At 41.0% G+C, this 21,421-nt stretch overlaps 2 protein-coding genes across 3 annotated transcripts in view; one reads left to right on the plus strand and one right to left on the minus strand.

Annotated features, from left to right (window-relative positions):
* Nucleotides 1-21,421, plus strand: part of LOC122541621 (zinc finger protein 239-like) — a 182,746-nt gene that overhangs the window by 101,382 nt on the left and 59,943 nt on the right. The window lies entirely within an intron of this gene.
* On the minus strand, nucleotides 3,954-13,684 carry LOC122541627 (gastrula zinc finger protein XlCGF7.1-like). Of its 2 annotated transcripts, none has more exons than XM_043678536.1 (2): nucleotides 13,659-13,684; nucleotides 3,954-8,396 (listed from the first exon to the last, which is right to left on the minus strand). In XM_043678536.1, exon 2 carries the CDS (start codon nucleotides 7,916-7,918, stop codon nucleotides 7,073-7,075), a length of 846 nt encoding a protein of 281 aa, XP_043534471.1. In that variant the 5' UTR covers nucleotides 7,919-8,396; nucleotides 13,659-13,684; the 3' UTR covers nucleotides 3,954-7,072. The 2 variants fall into 2 exon arrangements, with proteins under 2 accessions (XP_043534471.1, XP_043534472.1); XM_043678537.1 differs by lacking the exon at nucleotides 13,659-13,684 and adding an exon at nucleotides 13,252-13,532.

The raw sequence follows: 21,421 nt of genomic DNA on the forward strand, positions 1-21,421 counted from the left end.
TTAGACACCCTCTTGAAAGAGTGTAATAAATGATACTGCTGCTTCAGATCTTGTCTTGGACTGAAATTATCGATGTGAGTGAGCTTAGTTTCTCACAATTGGTTTTGTAATAAATATTGCCCACATTTCATTCTCAAACTCACTTTGACATTGGACATCTTTTCACTGCACTAATTGGTTCACATTTCAGTGTCCTGATTGGTTACTTGATCAGAACGCCCTGATTGGATAATCAGGGATTCCCAGAAGTGTTTGTGTGACATCAGTTTGAACAAATTCTCATGCACACGGCGGAGTAATAGAAGGTCAAATCACTGATTTGCCCAAAGTGCATCAATTAAGAAAATGAGCTCAGAGAAAACAATCACTCTGAAAGGGAAGTAGAAATGTTTGAGAAAGTAACATGGGCCAAAATTGGTGGGAATGTTTATACATCATACAGTTAATATAGTGTGGGCTGGGGGTGGGACTTCCTGAAGAAAAGCTATAGGATTAATGAAGAGGCGATCTGTGGGATTAAAAAGAATCCTCTCCACATGGTCCTCAGTGTTCAACCGCATAAACTAAGATGCTAGATCAGCAAAGATTAGAAGCGTGTTTCTGTAAATGGTGGCCCTTTGGCAGCAGGGACTGAGATTGAAGCCATTCTTCCCCAACGTACACACAGCCTATCCCCCCCAACAATTGGTTCCCTGGAGGGTCTGTATCATGGAAACTGTTTCTGATTGGTTCTCCCCTGTGTGGCTCCACTGGCAAATATCATGATCAACTTAATTAAAATGAATTTTCTGGTCATGTTCGCATTGCTGTTTCTCGAACTTGTGCTATAGTTTCCTAAATTACAAAAGGGACCTCCCTTCAAAAAGTACTTCATTTATTGTAAAGTGTTTTTTGATGTCCCAATATTCTAAAAGTTGATGTGTAAATGCAGATCTTTTCTTAGGGAACCATTTGTGTTTCCTGTAAAGTGGAAATTATAACCCCACTGATGGAGATAGTATCCCATCCCACAATGACATTCTGGAATATATAGTGTACAGGACTCTCAAGGAGGATCCTGAGTGTTTCAGTGAATATAAATACACCATGATGACAATGCTGTTTTTCTTTCACAGAAAAGTTAAGTTTGGACAAACAAATTCAAATCAATCAGTTAATCCTACCAATATATCAACTGCAAGTGTTATGTGTGAGAGAATCTCCTGATCATTTATGCTTGATACAAAGTGGTGCTGCTCAAGCTGTAACCTCTGACAGGCTGGTAACCTCTTCCATGGAGACAGAAATCAGTACATGCTCTGTTTGCCTCAAATACAACGAGAGGCAGAAGGAAACTGAAGAAACTACAGAAAGTATCTTAGCCCAAAGTGAGATTGACAAATATATTATGTCCAGGATTCTAACTATGTTAGTGGCTAGGAACACACCTAGAATGATCAGGTAATTTGGTGTTAGAGAAAATGCAAATTTATTGAGTTGTAAGTATGCAAACATTAAAACAATAGAAAAAAGTATAAAACATTTATGCTGTACACAACTTTAAAACAACCAAAGTAACAAAGCACAGGACAGGAAATAAATCTTGAAAGGGTGTAAGGTGAACATATCACACTATTATCATGGTGAGGTATGATGCAGCTGAGTCACACGGCACTGTAACAGTCTCATCTATCCAACAAGGTTTCCCAAACTAAACTAGTCCCATTTGCCTGTGCCCAGCCTTTAAACCTTTCCTATTTATGTACCTGTTCAAATGTCTTTTAAATGTAACTTTTCTTGCATCTACTACTTCCTCTGGCAATCCACATACAAACCACCCTCTGTGTGAAAATGCTGCCCCTCAGGTCCCTTTTAATTCTTTCTCCAGTTTTGAAAATTATGCCATCTAGCATTGAACTCCCTTAGACTAGGGAAAATACCTTCGCTATTCACCTTATCTGTGCTCCTTAAGTCTATAAGATCAACCTTCAACCTTTCATGATCCCAGTGAAAAACGTTCCAGCCTCTCCATTTAAACTCTCCAGTTCCAGCCCTTGTCATTCTTTTCTGCACCTTCTCCAATTTATTAATAGCCTTATAGCAGGTCAACCTGTTTAAAGTAGTGCAAAAGTGGCCAAACCAACATCCGGTGCAGCGTGATGTCCTGTACTCAATGGGGAACTCCGGTCTGCAGAACCTCAGCAAGAGGAAGCAATGCCCTGTGTTATTATCACTAATGAATATTAATACAGAGACCAAGTAGTGTTCTGGGGATTTGGGTTTCAATCCCACCATGACAGACAAAAGAATTTGAATTCAATAAAATTAAGAGTCTAATGATGTCAATTGCTGAAAAAGCTTATATGGTTCATCTGTCCTTACTTGACCTAGCTTACATGTGACTCTAGACCCACAGAAAGTGACTGATTGACTGTTAACTACTCTCTGAACAATTAGGGTTGGCCTGTCCTGGCCAGCAACACCCATATCCTTTGAATGAGTAAAACAGTACCACTGCACCAGAAGAGCAAGAGACTGAGCTTGTGTTCCCTTTAGATGACAACACTAAGAGATAATATAATTTAAGTGTTTAAGATGATTACACAAATTGATAGATTAGGTGGAGAGAAATTACTCCTCTTGTGGGAGAGTCCAGAACAAGGTGCAAAGCATTAAAATTAGAACAATTAAAACTAGTTCGGGGTAATGTCAGCAAATACTTCTTTACAAAAATGGAAGTGGAAATCTGGAACGCTCTCCTTACAAAAATTTGTTGAGGCTGAGGATCAACTGCAAACTTCAAAACTGAGATTGATAGATTTATTTTAGGCAAGGGTATTAAAGATTATAAGAGTAAAGGCAGGTAGGTTGAGTTAAAATACTGAAATTACTCTCAATCTCTCTCTTCACTTCCATTTTCAATATCAATTGGTCAGCGTCATCTTCTTCAACCTTTAGCTGAGCTTCTGATCCCATACCTTCTCCTTAACAAAGGTCACTTAATACTTCAATGCAACATCACTCATTTCATCTCACTAGTCCACCTGCTGTTGAAATCCTGCTCCAGGCTGTTGTTACTTCTACACAAGACCATTCCAATGTTCTCCTGTCCAACTTCTCATCTGTCCCCTTCCATACACTTCAGCTCAGGTAAAACTCAGCGCTTTCTATATAACTCTCAATGGATATGATCAAATCATGACACTATTTGAAAAAAGCAGAAGCGTTCCCTTTAATCTTCCTCAATATTTTGAAGGTTCTTAAGGCTAGATGTTTGCTGTCAAGGTGGGTAGCTCAAGTGAGAAATTTCCCAACTCAATAAACCAATCTTAGCAGACCAGCAAATGATTTAAGATCAGTTGTGCCAAAAGGCCTGTTTCTGTGCTGAAGATACTTTGTAACTTTGTAAACAGTTCCTACTTTGTAAAGGTGTGTACACTTTTGATCTTAATACCTGCCAGTGCCATGCATGAGCATCATAACTTTGCTAGTGACCGGAAAATGTGTGCAATTCTGGTCTCCTTTCTATCGGAAAGATGTTGTGAAACTTGAAAGGGTTGAGAAAAAATTTACAAAGTTGTTGCCAGGGTTGGAGGATTTGAGCTATAGGGAGAGGTTGAATAGGCTGAGGCGGTTTTCCCTGGAGTGTCGGAGGCTGAGGGGTGACCTTATAGTGGTTTATAAGGTCATGGGAGGCATGGATAGGATAAATAGACAAAGTCTTTTCCCTGAGGTGCGCGAATCCAGAACTAGAGGGCATAGATTTATGGTGAGAGGGAAAGCCATAAAAGGGATGCAAGGTGCAGCTTTTTCATGCATAGGGTGGTACGTGTATGGAATGAGCTGCCAGAGGAAGTGGTGGAGGCTGGAACAATCGTAGCATTTAAAAGGCATCTGGATGGGTATATAAATAAGAAGGGTTGAGAGGGATACGGGCCAAGTACTGGCAAATGGGACTAGATTAGGTTAGGATATCTGGTTGGCATAGGCGAGTTGGACCGAAGGGTCTGTTTCCGTGCTGTCCACCTCTATGAGTCTATGACTGTATAATTATTCATTAGACAAATGGAGGTATGAAGAAATTCATATCTATTAAATTAAAGGAAAATCTTTTGTTGATATCCTTGTTTTTTTCCTTTTCTTTTGCATTTGAGAAAGACATGGAGAGTTGGGAAAATCTAAAATCTAGCCAGGAAAATGCTAGAAATTCATGCAGAGCAGCATGTGAAGTCAATAAACTAGCATTTGGTGGTAAAGCTTATTGAATCGTCTTTCAATATTATAACTATAAGGTTAGAACCTGGTATATCTTTGAGTACCATTTATTGTGGTAACTAATCTTAAACTTATTTGCCAGTTTTAAATAGAAGCCTAAGCCTGAAACAGTTTTAAATAGAAGCCTAAGCCTGAAACAGTTCTTGACCTTGCCTTCTCCTCAACCAGTCTGTTATGAAACCAAATTAACGGATGTGTGGTTAAAACGACATAACAAAAAAAAATGGTAGTGACAGGCTCCATTGCCAAGAAAATCATAGTAGCAGTAAAAATCAAGAAACAGATCTCAGACTGTTTGGCCTGCAAACTAATTCAAACGTCACTTTTTCAAAAAATTGTTGCGGCTTTAAGAACAGCTAGCAGCTAGAAAACCCATAGAGCAGCTATTATGAAGAATAAAGAAAATTCTAAACAGCAAATTCTTGCAAACCACCAGAAACAATTGTATATCTGAGGAAAAGCCTTTTAAAATCTGTAGCATTTAAAAGGCATCTGGATGGGTATATAAATAAGAAGGGTTGAGAGGGATACAGGCCAAGTACTGGCAAATGGGACTAGATTAGGTTAGGATATCTGGTTGGCATAGGCGAGATTTTTTTTTAGCAGCGAGAGCATTAAAAGCCCACAAGCAGCGTGGGAGACAAAACCAGAGCAAGCACCCATGAAAAGGCAGCTAATTACCAAATACCCAAATAGGATTCAATGCCTTCCAGGAAAGAAAATAAATGGTTTCATTTCCAACTGAAAACTAGGCTGGGAAACAGAGTTGAGACTTCCAATAATGATTTAACATGTTGTACTCAACTACAAAGATAACTAAAACAAGTCAAGAAAATCCTTCAGAAACAAGCTTAATATCATGTGAATGAAGTACTTTGGAATAAAAATCTTTTATTAGATATAAAGTTTCAGAAACCTGTCAAGTCAGTTAATGTTTTTTATTATTTCAATGTTTTCTCAATTTCTTTCAATAAAAGTCAACAAATTGGAGATAAAGAATTTGAGTGTGAATCTGTTCATGTGGCTACCAATTTGGCACAAAAATACTCAAATGCAGAAGAAAGTTCACCATGAACAATATCATGACAGTCACCTTTGATAGTCAAAATTTCATTACATATTATTGATTAGAACTACTTTTGAGAAAGTTACTAACCATATATTTTTTAGAGCTACATCAGCCATTTTGGAAAATAAAAATCTCATTTAATTCCATATTGGTAAAGGAAAACTGAACTTTACATTGAAAATAGCATTTAGGACAGTAGAAACATTCACAGTTCAGCTTTAGTACAACAATAACAATCTTCATAACAATGCTAATTGACTAACAATACAGCAAGTCAACAAAATGAGTGTTCTATAAGGACATCAACATTCTGACAATAATCATCAGATTAGGAACATAATCAATTCGAGTTAGGAGGTTAAGGGGTGACTTTTTAGAGGCTTATAAAATCATGAGGAGCATAGATAAGGGCCATTTCAAAATAAGGGGGCATATTTTTAAGGTGAGAGGAGAAAGACACATGGGGCAATTTGTGTTACACAGAGTCCTTCATGTACGGAATGAATTGCCAGAGAAAGTGATGGATGCAGATACAATTACAACATTTAAGACATTTGGATAAATTCATGAATAGGAGAGGTTTGGATGGATGTGGACCAAATTCAGGCAGGTAAGATGACTTTAGTATGGGAACATTGTCAGCATGGATCAGATGGACTGAAGGGTCTGTTTCCATGCTCTTTGACTCTGTGACTGACTCACAAACCTATCACTCCTGTGCTCACTGAGCTGCATTAGTTCCCAGTTCCTCAAAGCCTCAAATTTAAAATTCACAAGCTCAAGCACAAATTGTTCCATGGCCTAGCGCCTTTCAATCTCTGCCACCTCTCAGCCTCCAACATGTCCACAAGATGCAGTGCAGGAATTGCTGCTGGAAGTCTTCCGCTGTTATATGTCACTGATACACACTTCAAGTCTCACTGCAGTACTGGAGCGTGCAGACAAAAGCAATTTTTAAAGAGGACTTTGTTGACTTGCTGAAAGATCTTTGGTTTTTCACATGCTTTACTGAAATTTGATATCACTGGTGATATAGGAGAGGTTTGAGACAGATATACTTTTAAACAACAGCTCCTCTGTGTAAGCACCGGAGGGTAAACAATACAAACAGCTCTCAGTGCAACAGAAGCAGGTGACCCAGCACCAAGTCCATGTGGAGACATCGGTGTATGATGTGAGAGACATGGTGTGTGAAGACTTTATTACGGAACTCACTGACAGGGTTTCTTTGCTGTGACTGCTGTTGGACCAGGAGACACGCTGAGTGGATGAAAACTTCATTACGCGCCTGATACCTGAAATGGTTTCTTCTAAGTGTGGCTTTGCTAATGTTTCAGGAGGTCAACGTTGGGGAAAAGCCATGTCATGAATACAGCAGCCAAAGAATGTCTGCTCCATGTGAATCCTATGGTTTTCCAGGAGGATGGAGATATTATAAATGCTTTACCAACATCTTACACTTTAATGGTCACTCCCTTGTGAATGCAACAATTATTGTTTACTATTCAAAGCCCTTGTTACACACCTCACACTTGAACAGATTCTGCTATGTGTGTACCCATTGGTGCCTCAGGTGATCGGCAGATTGGGTGCAAGCTTTCTCACAAACATTGCACTTGAAAGGTTTCTCCCCTGTATGAACCCTTTGGTGTCTTAAGAGGCTTGATAATTGTGTGAAGGCTTTGTCACATATCTCACATGTGAATGGCTTCTCACCTGTGTGAATACATTGGTGTACCCAGAGGTTCATTAAACACGAGAATGATTTGTCACACATCTCACACATAAATGGCTCTCCCCTGTATGACTGCGTTGGTGGGCATGGAGGTTTGATAATCGTGAGAATGATCTGTTGCATGCTGGACAGGTGAAGACTTTCTCCCGTGTGACTCTGTTGATGTGTGCGGACATTTGATGACCGCAAGAAGCATTCATCGCATTCCTCACATTTGAAGGGTTTCCCCCTTGTGTGAATTCTCTGATGCAAGATTGAGCTAAAGATATCTCACAAACCTCACACCTGAAGCGTTTCTCTCCTGTGTGGATGCTCTGATGCATCAGAAGCCGAGTAGATGTTGTAAAAGCTTTATCACAAATGTCACACTTGAAGGGTTTCTCCCCTGTGTGGACTGCCTGATGTTGTAGAAGGCTCATTAACTGTGCAAAGGCTTTGTCACACACCTCACATGGGAATGGCCTCTCCCCTGTATGAATGCATTGATGTACCTGTAGGTTCATTCGGTATGAGAATGATTTGTTGCATACTTTGCATGTGAATGGTTTCTCCCCCATGTGAATGCGTTGATGATCATGGAGGTTACATGACCAGGAAAAAGACTTGTCACAAACTTTACACGTGAATGGTTTCTCCCCAGTGTGAACACGTTGGTGATTGCGAAGGATCGATGACCGGGAAAAAGATTTGTCACAAACTTCACATGAGAATGGCTTCTCCCCAGTGTGAGTACGCTGATGATTGGGAAGGGTTGATGAGTGTGTGAATGATTTGTCGCAAACCTCACACATGAATGGCTTCTGCCTATTGCTCTGGTGTGTGTCGAGATTCAATGACTGTGGTACGTTTTGGTCACACATCTTAGACTTTGAATAGTTTATCGTTCCTGTGGCTGGATAACAGACACAAAATGTGTGTCAAGACATCTTACAAGCATGTGGAATCCTCCTCACACTTGAACAGCCTCTCCCCTGTAGGAATGAGTCTGTGGTTCATGAGGCTCGATGAATGACTGAAGCTCTCACCACTTTTAGAGCCCACTCACACTTCTTGCCAGCTTCACCCTGACTGATCACCCACAGTTGAACCTTCAGAAAGGTTCTGATGGAAGGCTCCATACCACTGACCAGTTTCAGATCTGACAATATGTCAAAAGCTCCTCTGACTCAACCAGTTCCACCATGATGATTTCACTGCTCAACTTTGCTGTATTGAATGAGGCAGTGAAGAGACTAGATGTGTTCCCAGAGTTGTGTAGTTGTTCCTTGGATGATGATCAGGATCTATCTGTGTTATATTTCCTCTCTGTACTCTCTGGTATAGTACAGTGCAATCCTTCTGTAAAACAGGGAAAGGAAACATGATTTCCGCCAATTCCCTCTTCTCCTTTGCTGAAGGGGCTCAGTGACAGACTGTTCCACAGTGAGTGCAAGTCTGCTCTTCCACTGTGCGGGTGGATCAGACATAAGACCTTTCTATTTTCTGTCATACACCACCCTGTGATAATGACCAGGAACAAACACTTTCTTTCCTCCACCTAGACCCCATCTTCTCAGGCATAGTGATGGCAATGAAAACTACAGTATGGAGGAGTATAAAACAGCCTTTCAATTCATTATGAGACCGTGTCATGCTGGTGACGCACAGTTCTAACCTTAGAGTTGCCATTTAAAATGAAAAATAATCAGGAAAAATGTTAATTCATTTACTATTTTGAGTTTTCACCCCTTTGTTTTCAAAACTAATTTAAAGAAAAATAAAATAAATGGGAAGTGCAAGAAGCTGAAGTGTCGCTGATTGAAGGGATTTCGATTTTTCTCAGGGATTTCGATACACTGCACTCACTCAGGTCGCACATCATAAATTTAGGGATCAGCTACAGCACTGGCAAAGCTTTCAAATCCAAACCTATGGTAAAGGTCAAGGCATTCAGGGAAAGCCTTTAAAGAAAGCGTTCAAAGATATTTCAATAAATGTGTCTCCAAGTTTGGCAACTGATTTACTATGGAGCTAAATTAACAATCCAGGGATTGACAGTTCAAATCTAATCATGAAGGTTACAGAGAAACAGGCCATTCAATTTGCTCCATGCTGGTGTTTATGTTTCACGTGAGCCTCCTCTTAACCCTCTTCATCTCACCCTATCAGCAGATCCTCTGTTGCTTCCTCTGCTTATTTATGTTCCCTGTAAAAGCACCTCTGGTGTTCATTTCAATCACTCACGTTGTGAATGTGAATTACTGGCATACAATCAAAATAAAATCATGAAAATTTGCTGACAAATCCAAATATTATTCTCTGGGAAGGGAACCTGTCACAACTGCCTGGTCTTATCCACATGTGACTCTAGTCCCACATAACATGATTGACTCTACTGACATGGCCGAGCAAACTATAAATAAACAATTACTATAAAGTCTAATAATAAAAGGAAAATCAGAGAGATCTAGATAATCCTGACACTGTGTCAGAGTTAGCTAAAGATGATTTTAACCCAGTGAAATTTGTAAATTTTCTCTAAGTTCTCAGGACACGTCCCTCGTGAGGAGAGCTACCCACATACTGGTCAGGTAGCAGTAATACACACTGAATTATATCAATCTGGGAACATCCCCGATTCCGCTGTTACTATCCCTGGGAATGTCCCATCCCATGGTGGGTGAGAAGTCTTCAATATTGACTCCATGGATTGTGAGTGCTTCAAATCAAACAAGTTCAAGGAAAACTTCCACTCCCTCCCAAGTGATGAACGATTACTTTATCATCACTAAGGAAGTAGGTGAAGGACAGATCCCAAAGCTGGGTGTCCATGAGGTGCAGAGAGCTATGAGAAGCAGCAATGACGTATTCCACCACAGTTCACACTAGTGAAGCAAACGTGACCATCTCTTCAGTAATGAGACAGGACAAGTAATAGTAGGGAACGCTTTTGAGTCCAGTGATCATTATTATATTTGTTTTAAAATAGTTTTGTAAAACAATAAGTCTTCCATAAAATTAAAGTTTTTAACTGGAGTAAGGCAAATGTTAGTGGTATGAGACAAGAACTTTCAAAAGTTGATTGGAGGAGACTGCTCACAAATAAAGGGATGTCTGATACGTGGGAGGCTTTCAAATATGTGACAACAAGAGTCCAGGGTCATCATGTTCCTGTTAGAGTGAAGGTTGGTAGGCTTCGAGAACAATAGATGAATAAAAATATTGAGTCAAGAATAAAAGAGAATCGTAGATTTAGACAACTGGGTTCAAATGAATCTCTTGACAGTGAAGAGGCATTTTTATGAGGGAGGTCAACAAGGCAAAGAGAGGATATGAGATAGCATTGGTAAATCAGATTAAGGATAATCCAAAGATATTCTACAGGTACATTAAGAGCAAGAGAGCAACCAGAGAGAAAGTAGGGCCCCTTAAATATCAAATAGTTCATTTTTGTGTTGTACCACAGAGATGGAAGAGAAATTAATATTTCACCACGGTTTTTACTGGAGTTCTTAGAAATTAAAATAGTGGATAAATCTCGGGACCTGATCTAATGTATCCCAGCACGTTGTGGGAAGTGAGAAAGGAAATTGTGACAGTCCTTGCAGAAACATTTGTATCATCTATAACTATGGGTGAGGTGCTGGATGATTGGAGAGTGGCTAATGTGTTACCTTTGTTTAAGAAGTGATATAAGGAGTAACCTGGGAACTATAGTCTTATGAATCTGACTTATGTGGTGGATAGGTTGTTGGAGGTGTTTCTGAGAGATAGGATTTATATGGATTTGGAGAGACAAGGAATGATTAGGGATCATCAGTATTGTTCTGTGCGAGGGAGATCGTGTCTCACCAACTTGATTACGTTTTTTTGAGAAAGTAACTAATAAGATTGATGAAGGCGGACTGATAAGACATTGTTTACTTGGATTTTAGTAAAGCCTTTGACAAGGTTCCACGTGGTAGACTAATTAGTAAAGTTAGATCACATGGGGTTCAGGGTGAGCATGCCAATTAGGTACAAAATTGGCTTAATGGCAGGAGACAGGGAGAGATGGTGGAGACCTGTCACTACGGGTGTTCCATAGGGATTGGGGCCACGTGTACTTTTGTTTGTCATTTATACAAATGATGAGAATATAGAAGAAATGGTTAGTGAGTTTGCAATGATAACAAAATTAGTTGCATAGTGGGCAGTAACAAAGATTATATAGCATTACAAAGAGTCAATGGGCTGAAGAGTGTCAGATGGAGTTCAATTTGGATAAATGTGAGAAATTGCATTTTGGTAAAACAAACAAAGGCAGGATGTATACAATTCAAAGTACAGCCTTGGATGATTTGCAGAACAGAAAGCGTGAGGAGTTTAGATGCGTAATTCTTTGAAGTTTCCATCACACATAGATAAATGGTTAACGATGTGTTTAGCATGCTTGCCTTCATCGCTCAGACCTTTGATTATAGGGGTTGGGATGACATGTTGAGGACATTGGTGAGGCCTCTTTTGGAGTATTTGTCCAGTTCTGGTCACCCTGTTATAGGAAGGAGAAGGTTCAGAAGAGATTTACCAGGATGTTGCTGAGAATGGAGCATTTGAATTATAAGGATAGGATGGGATTTTTTCCACTGAAGTGAAAGAGGTTGGGGGTCATTTATACAGATTTGTTAAATCATGAGGGTACAGAGAAGGTGAATGGTAGGTATCTTTTCCCTAGGATGGGGGACAATTTTTAAGGTGAGAGGAGAAAGATTTTAACAAAGACATGATGGGCAATTTCTTTCCACAAAGTATGGTTCGTGTGTGGAATGAATTTCCAGAGGAAGTGATGAATGCGGGTGCAGTACAACGTTCAAAAGACATTTGGATAAGTACATAAATAAGAAACGTTTGGAGGGATATGGGTCAAACACAGGCAGGTGAGGCTAGTATAGTTTGGGATTATGGTTCGCATGGACTGGTCGGACATAAGGGTCTGGTTCTGTGCTGTAAGACTCTATGACTATGATTTTACAGCCTAGCACAGTTTCTTAAGAAGCTTCACTGGATCCAAAACATTATCTCTGCTTTCTGCTGAGATGCTGCCAGACCTGCTAAGTTTTCCGAACAATTGATATTTTGTTTCTGACATTTTGTTGAGATTTGTGGACAACCAGTGAAGAGAAGCCAGCTCCATGAATACTTTCACTTTTGATCCACATCAGTCCCTAGCACATTAGAGTGAGACACAATGTTAAAGTCTCTTAAGGCAATAATGGGTGAATGATCAAACCTATGCCTTCCCTAAGGAACTGAGAGAATTCTTCTCCAGACTACTCAATCCCTCTCCACAGCTGAGAAGACTCAAGAGTATGCCTTGAATGCAAAGTTTGTAAAGTTGTTATGTTTTGAGCCATCAAAACCTTTAAAGGGTAAAGACAATATCCTCACAAGGGTGGATAGTCAGAGGTTGCATTGCTTTGCCCAGGAACAGGCAGCTTCTCTTGTTTCCATGGGGACAGGTTGGGACTTACAGAGCAAACTGCCAAGTGACCAGAACTGAAAACAAAGGGGAAAGGAGATGAAGCTAACTCGACAGACTTTCTGTCTCTGAGATTACAGGCAGAGAGACAGACAGGTCTAAGAAAGACAGTAAGGACTGCAGTCAGTGTGGTCAGCCGAAAGGAGATGGTGTTCTTTCTGTGGGCTGCCAGGAAGAATGTGGGAGAGAACATGTCTCTGGTTGAAGAGACACACACTGACAATCTAAAGACTCTAGAAGATTAATCCTGGCAAGGCCGGGGAACGAATGGATGGACAGGTCTCAGTGTTGACAGTCCGTTCAAACTCTGGAAACTCAGAAGCGGCTTTTGATGGTCAGTCAAATGTATGATTGATTAAAATGGAAACAGGTGAGCCCACTGGAAGGTGGCAGTGTCATTTAATTGCTCCCTGTGAAAACTGTCATTCCACAGGCTACATGATATAAAATATTATAGTGGTGTCGAGTGTTCAGTCATGTTATGAATTAAAAGGAGTTATCCTTTCTGTAATTTAGTGCATCAGTTGCCAACTAGTTAGTCAATGTTCCTTATCGTTTATTTTTATGAAAATCTGAAAACTGAAAATCCTTCCTGCATTATCTTTAAGTGGCTCAGTTGGGAATTAACATAATTTTTAAATTAAGTCTGTCAATAAAATATAACAATTCCTCAGTTAGAATCCCAAAAAAGACTACCATTGGGAGGTGGATGTGCAGACATTTTCCACCACTGAAACATTACGACGGTGACCAGTTTCAAAATTATACAATTGGCTGTAACGAGCTGGTTGTGAAAGGCTTTTTGTAGAACCTTTCTTCTTTCTCTTTTCTGAGGAGATTAGTGAGGTGAGGTTGTAGAATATCCAGAAGGCATTTGAAAACTGAAGCAGAATGCTTCCAATAAACATACTCATTATCCAACACACAGCTCCAGTCACACAGTTCAGCACAAAGCACCGAGTAAACAGCTCTCTCAGCTGGATCTTCTCACACAGCATAAGGGACATTTCCACCCCTGACTGCCCACAGGATAGTCAGACTGCCTGAAGATTGGTGTGGATATTATGGGATACAATTTGTATAAAAGCTGCTCCTTCACTCACCATCTCCTCACTTGGTTTTCAGTCCCTATAGGAAGTGAACCAGCTCTGGAAGAGGAAGAGGAGACAATGGGCAGAGTGGGTGGGCTCTCTGATTGACGTCTCTCACAGTCAATCCAAATATTTCTGGAGCAACACGAATTTCCCGAATCTTGGGGAACTGATGAGAGAAATGGATATCAAGTTGTGCCCAATACTATAATTGATATTTGAATTTAGGATGTGCATTTGGAGTGAATGCAATATAATTTAATTTCCCAGGATAAACCAGAACTCTTTCATCAGCTACGGTGAAGCAATATTTTCCTCAGGTTCCTGAATTTCCTGACCAATGCATTTTCCTCAACTAATTTTGGAAAGCAAGGAAAGTCGTCACTATCTTTATTGAATTGACATTTTTCTTTGTATTTTTAATATTCAACAAATTCTCACTGTTACAATTCCAACTCATAAACAATAGATAACTCATTTTATACTCCAACTGCCTTTTCCATTGACCTCAGTGCTTGGGAAGTTGGGGGTCTGGACAGAAGAAAAAAAGTAGTCTCAATTGTCTGCTCTTGGCCATTATCCAGTGTTCCTGATGGAAACAGTGGATGTGTGACATTCAAATGAGGGAAAAGATTGGATTTGTCTCTGAACCCCTCCCACACAGGGAAATTGCAAACTGGCACTCACTGGAATAGTCTCTAACTGAGGAGTCAGCTCCTTCAGCAAAAGAGGAGAGGGAGTTTGAGGAAATCATGATTCCTTTCCCTGTTTTATGGAAGGATTGTGCCATACTACACCAGAGAAAACAGAGGGGATAGACTGCAAGTACATTTCAACCATCCCCCAAGGATCAACTACACAATTGTGTCACTTTACACTATTGCTTAGAGAAAGTTGGGCAGTGAAACCATCACCTGGAAATCAGTGGGGTCAATTAGCTTTCATCAGATCTGAAACTGGGCAGTGGTGTGCAGCCTTCCATCAGGACCAACGTTTCTGAAGGTTCGGCTGTGGGTGATCTGTCAGAGTGAGGCTGGGATGAAGTGTGAGTGGCTCCAAGTGGTGCTGAGAGCTTCAGACATTGATCGAGCCTCATGAACCACTGACTCATTCATAGTGATAGGCAGTTCAAGTGTGAGGAAAGCTCCACAGCTTTGTACTGTCTGCTAATGCATATGGTTCATTTGTTGTTCAACGGTTTTACACAAGGACAACTTCATGGAAGAGAAACTCTTCAAGTGTGAGGTGTGCAACCGAACTTTCGCAAAGTCATCGTCACTCATGAATCATCAATGCCTTCACACTGGCGATAGCACTTTCATACGTGATATTGTAAGAACGAGTGTTCACAATTATCAAGCCTGATAATTCACCAGCACACTCATTCACAAATCATTGTCCCTGGTGTCAACTGGAATGGACATCTTAAGGGGTTGTCTTCAATTAGTTCTGCTGATGGACTGTTCTGCTTTCATTCGCTCGGGAAACTTATTATTTAGACACAGTTCTAACAATGTGTTAGAAATAAACCCAAGGATTCTCACAGTCTTCACAGGAAAGTTCAGCCTTATTTTTACTTAGTTTTGAACTTGTTTTTCAAATCCTCCATGGAGAAAGTTGTTAGAACCACATGAATGATTCCCCAGGCCATGAGCTTCCTGTATATCCCTCCCCCTCTTGTCCCGACCTCCGTTTATTGAAACACAGCCATGTTAAAAAGTGAATAAAGAAATTGTAGATATCTCCTCTCTATTCCCCAGACTGTCCACCAGATTCTTGTCTTACTCTGGATACACAATGGTACAAAACAAGTCTGTGGTGTAATTACACATTTCTTTCATTGAGAATGCATTCACATAGCTACATATATGGTGTATATATATGTAGCTGCTGTCAAAAGTGAACTCTCAAACTGGCAATTGGCATTCGTGTGTGATAAGGGTCCACCTGAGTGCCAGAGCGTGTGGGGAGTAAGTCCCAGGTAGAGATTGGCATGAGGGAGGCAGTTCTGGAACTTACCTTGGAACAGCTCAGTTTCCGTATGCAGCGGTCCAGAGGCTTGGAGTGGAGGGGAATGGTTGTTGGACTGGGGTCTGCAGGAGGCAGTTAGGTCCTGTGAGGAGGCCCTGCACTGAGCTTCTGCAATGTAATATTTATTTGAATTTTTTTTTACCTGAATTAATAAGAGCTTAACTATGTCTTATTTCTAACATTTTTAAAACTCTGTTTAAAACTCTGAACTATTTTTTCTTCCTCTTTTGTATCCAAGATTTGTACCTAGGTACTTGTTCCCAAGATGGTGCCATAAGAGGCAGAAATTGTGAAAAACGTATCAACACACTCCTGTACTTCCCAATGGAGTACACATGACAATAAAACTATGTTCTATATTCTATCTTCTAGTGGTCAGACTGCTGAACGAGACCTTTTATACCCTCAGTGATTGAACTGACCATTTCCCCTTAATGATCATGCTGACCCTCCAAAGTTCCTGATGGTTATCATGTGAAGTGAGTCACACAGACTGATTCGCACACTCCCTTCAGAATGTCAGACAACAATGGCATCATTTCTATCCAATCCCCTTTGATCTGTGTTTGTTACCAGGCAGTTGTACTTACCTTTGCCCCTGCTGAGCTTGTGGCTTTCTCTCATAATATATAAGTTTTTGTAGATCCATCAGAGTTTACCCTTTGGTTACCTGGATGGCAGCAACTGAAGGTAGTGAGGATGATTAAAGTGAATGACTAAAGTAGCACGTGAACAGCAAATATGATCAGGTTAACATAGATGACTTAAGGGGCGCATGACTGTAAAAGCTGTCAGGCCTGTTTGAGTCATGCTAACTGTGTAAGAGAGACAGAATAAATAAATACTCTGTTAAGAAAACTTCTGTTTATCATAGTATGGATTGATAACCATAAAAATATTGTATAAACAAGCTTCAGTTGCAATGCTGTATAAAAAGCCACATCTACTCACAGTAAATAAAATTTAAGCTTGAAGATATACTAAGAAGTACTTTCAAGAAAGACAACCTGGCTGGTCTCTGTCTTGCTCCTATTCTCTGGCCTTGCAAAAACCCAACAACTTGGCATAGTTGGCTGGATCACAATATGACGTCTGACATGGTCCATGCCGACCAAAATGTCCATCAACACTAACCCCATTTCCCTGCACTTGGCCCATATCCTTCTAAATCTTTCCTATCCATGTATTGTCCAAATGCCCTATAAATGTTAATACACCCACTTCAACGACTAATGCTGGCAGCTCATTCCATATGCGTACCACCCTCTGTGTAAAAACATTGTCCTCTCAGGTTCCCCTTTATTCTTTCCCCTCTAACTGATGCCCTCTAGTCCTTGATTCCTCAACCCTGGGAAAAAGACTGGGTGCATTTACCCTATCCATGCCTCTCATGATCTTATACACTTCTATAAGATACCTCCTCAGTCTCCTATGCTCTAAAGAAAAAAATCTTAATGGTCCAATCTCTCCCTATAACTCAGACCATTGAATCCAGGAAACATCCTTGTAAATTTCTTCTGCGCTCTTTCCAGTTTAATAATGTCTTTCCAATAACAAGGTGACATAAAACTCCAAGTGCAGCCTCACCAACGTCCTGTACAACTGCTACAGAGAGTCTATCAGGAATAATACACAGTTGTTAGGGCAAGGGGATGGATTAAAGTATGTCTATTTCAATGCAAGGAGTGTCAGGAACAAGAGTGATGAACTTAGACAATAGATCAGTACTTGGAACGACGATATTGTGGCCATAACAGAGACATGGATTTCACAGAGGCAGGAATAGTTGCTGGATGTTCCAGGATTTCGAACTTTTAAAAAGGACAGGGAGGGGGGTAAGAGAAGAGGGGGGAGTAGCATTATTAATTAGAGAGTGCATCATAGCTGTAGAAAAGGAGGCTGTTGAGGAGGGTCTGTTTACTGAGACAGTATGGGTGGAAGTCAGTAACAGGAAAGGCGCAGTCACTTTATTGAGTGTTTTCTATAGACCCCCCAGTGAAATGGATGAACAAATTGGACAGCAAACGCTGGAAAGGTGAAGGTGTAACAGAGTTGTTGTTATGGGTGAGTACAACTTCCCCGTTACTGATTGGAACCTCCTTAGTGCAGATGGTCTACATGGAGTTGATTTTGTCAGGTGTATCCAGGAGGAATTCCTGACTCAATATGTAAATAGGCTGCCTGGGGTGGGGATGGGGGGCATATTGGATTTGGTGCTAGGCAATGAGCAGGCCAGGTGACAGAGCTCTCGGTGGGAGAGCATTTTGGTGACAGTGACCACAACTGCCTGACCTTTACCCCCAAAGCAATGGAGAGGGATAGGAATAGACAGTATGGGAAGAGGAGGGGAAATTATACTGCTATTAGACAGGAGCTGTGGAGTATAAATTGTGAACAATTGTTCTATGGGACAGGCACAATAGAAATGTGGAGGCTTTTAAGGAGCGTTTGCTGCAGTGGGATAACTTTGTCCCACTGAGACAGGCAAGGAATGGTCAGGTGAAGCAGCCTTGGACAATAAGAGCAGAGGAACTTCTTGTCAAAAGGAAGAAGGAAGCGTACTTAAGATTGAGGAAGCAAGGATCTGGCACAGCTTTAGAGGATTACAGGGTAGCTAGATAACTCAAAAATGGACTGAGGAAAGCTAGGAGGAGGTACAAAAAAGCCTTGGTGGAAGGTTTAGGGAAAACCCAAAGGCATTCTATACACTTATGTGAGGAATAAGAGAATGATCAAGGAGAGGGTAAGGACAATTAGGGATAGTGGAGGGAACTTGGGCCTGGAGTCTGAAGAGGTAGGGTAGGCCCTAAATGAGTTTTTTGTTTCAGTGTTCACCAGAGAGAGGAACCATGTTGATAGTGAGAACACTGTGGATCAAGTTAATAGGATTGAACAGATTGATATTAAGGAAGTCGATGTGCTGGAAATTCTGGGAAGCATCAAGATAGATAAATCCCCAGGGCCGGACCAGATATATCCAAGGTTACTTGGGGAACCAAACAATGAGATTGCTGCACCATTGGCAATGATCTTTGCATCCTCACTCTCCACAGGAGTAGTACCAGATGATTGGAGGGAGGCAAATGTTCCTCTGTTGAAGAAAGGGAATAGGGAAATCCCCAGGAATTATAGACCAGTCAGTCTTATGTCTGTGGTAAGCAAGGTACTATAAATAATTCTGACAGATAGGATTTATGACTATTTGGAAAAACATATTTTGATTAAAGGTAGTCAGCATGGCTTTGTGAGAAGCAGGTCATGCCTCACAAGCCTTATCAGGTTCTTTGAGGATGTGACGAGACAAGTTGATGAAGGTCAAGCAGTGGATGTGGTGTATATGGATTTCATTAAGGCATTTGAAAAGGTTCCCCACGATAGCCTCATTCAGAAAGTTAGGAGGTATGGAATACAGGGAAATTTGGCTGTCTGGATACAGAATTGGCTGGCTGAAAGAAACAGTGAGTGGTAGTAGATGGAAAGTATTTTGCCTAGAAGTCGGTGACCAGTGGTGTCCTGCAGTAATCTGTTCTTGGGCCTCTGCTCTTTGTAAATTTTATAGATGACTTGGATGAAGAAGTGGAAGAGTGGGTTAGTAAGTTTGCCAATGACCCAAAGGTCAGTGCTGTTGTAGATAGTGTCAAGGGATGTTGCAGGCTACAACATGACATTGACGGGTTGCAGAGCTGGGCTGAGAAGTGGCAGATGGAGTTCAAACTGGATAAATGCAAAGTGATTAATTTTGGAAGGAAAAATTTGAATGATGAATACAGGGTTAAAGACAGGACTCTTGGCAGTGTGGAGGAACAGCAGGATCTTCAAGTTGATCCCTCAAGTTGATAGGATTGTTAAGAAGGTGTATGGTTGTTTGGCTTTCATTAACGAGGGATTGAGTTTAAGAGCCGCACAGTTTTGCTGCAGCTCTATAAAAACCTGGTTAGATCATACTTGGAATATTATGTTCAGTTCTGGTTGCCTCAGGAAGGATGTAGATGCTTTAGAGAGGGTACAAAGGAGATTTACCAGGATGCTGCCTGGATTGGAGGGCTTGTCATTTGAAGAGAGGTTGAGTGAGCTTGGGCTTTTCACATTGGAAAGAAGAAGGAAGAGAGGTGACTTGACAGAGGTGTACAAGGTAATGAGAGGCATAAATAGATAGCCAGAGACATTTCCCAGGGCAGAAATGGCTGTCACGAGGGGTCATAATTTTAAGGTGATTGGAGGAATGTATAGGGGAGATGTCTTTATGTTCTTTATGCAGAGAGTAGTGGGAGCATAGAATGCATTGCCAGCAGTGGTAGTAGAGTCAGAGACATTAGGTACATTTAAGCGACTGCTAGACAAGCACATGGGTGGCAGTAAATTGTGGGCTGTTTAGGTTAGGTTGATCTTACATTAGGTTGATTTACGTTAAATGCTTGGCACAATATCATGGGCTGAAGGGCTGTACTATTCTGTGTTCTAACTTCCCAATTTCTGTATTCAGTGCCAAGATTGAAGGCCAGTGTGCCAAAAGCCTTCTTCACTGCCCTGTCTACCTGTGACTCCACTTTCAAATAACCCTGCACCTGAACTCCAAGATCCCTCTGTTCCACTACACAGCTTAAGGCCCTACCATTCACCATGAAACTTCAACCTTAATTTGACTTTCCAAAAAAGACCTCACATTTATCTATATTAAACTCCATTTGCCATTTCTCGGCCCACTTCCCCAGTTGATTAAGATCCTGCTGCAATTTCTAATAACCTTCCTCACTGTCCATGATTCCTCCTATTTTAGTGTCATCAGCAAACTTAATAGTTATGCCTTGTATATTCTCATCCAAATCATTGATATAGATAACAAACAGCAATGGACCCAGGACCGACCCCCGAGGCACTCCACTAGTCACAGGCCTCCAGTCCAACAAGCATCCTTCCACTATTACCCTCGGCTTCCTACCATCAAGCCAATTATGTATCCAATTTGCCAGGTCACCCTGGATTCCATGTGATCTAACCTTTCAGAGCAGCCTACCATATGGAACCTTATCAAAGGCCTTACTGAAATGTGTCCAGTTGTTGAGTGTGTGCCCATATTCTGACCCAATCCAAACGGGAAGTCCCATTATGGCCATTCCCCTTCAATGTCTCCAAAGTGGTGGAGTAGGCGCTGAAACAGAACAGTTTGCTGCCCAGAAATCAGGCGGGTTTACGGACTGAAGGTGTCCATTATACAGTCAACACCGAGCGGCTAATGCAAAAGCAATGGTCTGCAGCGTAACTTGTTTCGCCCTTCCACAATGGTACCAACCAGACTACTGCACCATCTCCTCTCCCATTTTGTTACACTGACTAACATTTTGTATGAAGGAAGACACAGAGCCCCTTTCACTCTCACCAGAACTGCAACTGAGGAAAAGGGACATTCTTGGGAGTCAGCAGATACTCCCAATATTATAATGTCTCTTTTCCCCCTCTGACCAACAGATTTGTAATACCTCTCTCCTCACACAGGGCTCCAATAGCCTTCTTACTTTTCACAAAGCCAATCATGAAGGCACTTTTCAACAAAACTGGTTCCCTGAAATTATTACCCATTTCAATTCTTTTAATGGTATCTATTTTGTTTGTGGCCACAAAACGTATGCTTGCTTACTCCCATCCTGGCTCCTGTAATCTTGCTTATGTGGTTCCATTTATGTATCACCTTACTAAACTGCTTGACAATCTCCGTCCCCGCCCCCAGGCCTAACCCCGCCCCCACA

This window comes from Chiloscyllium plagiosum, chromosome 37, assembly GCF_004010195.1.
Source record: "Chiloscyllium plagiosum isolate BGI_BamShark_2017 chromosome 37, ASM401019v2, whole genome shotgun sequence".
Classification (NCBI taxonomy): Eukaryota; Metazoa; Chordata; class Chondrichthyes; order Orectolobiformes; family Hemiscylliidae; genus Chiloscyllium; species Chiloscyllium plagiosum.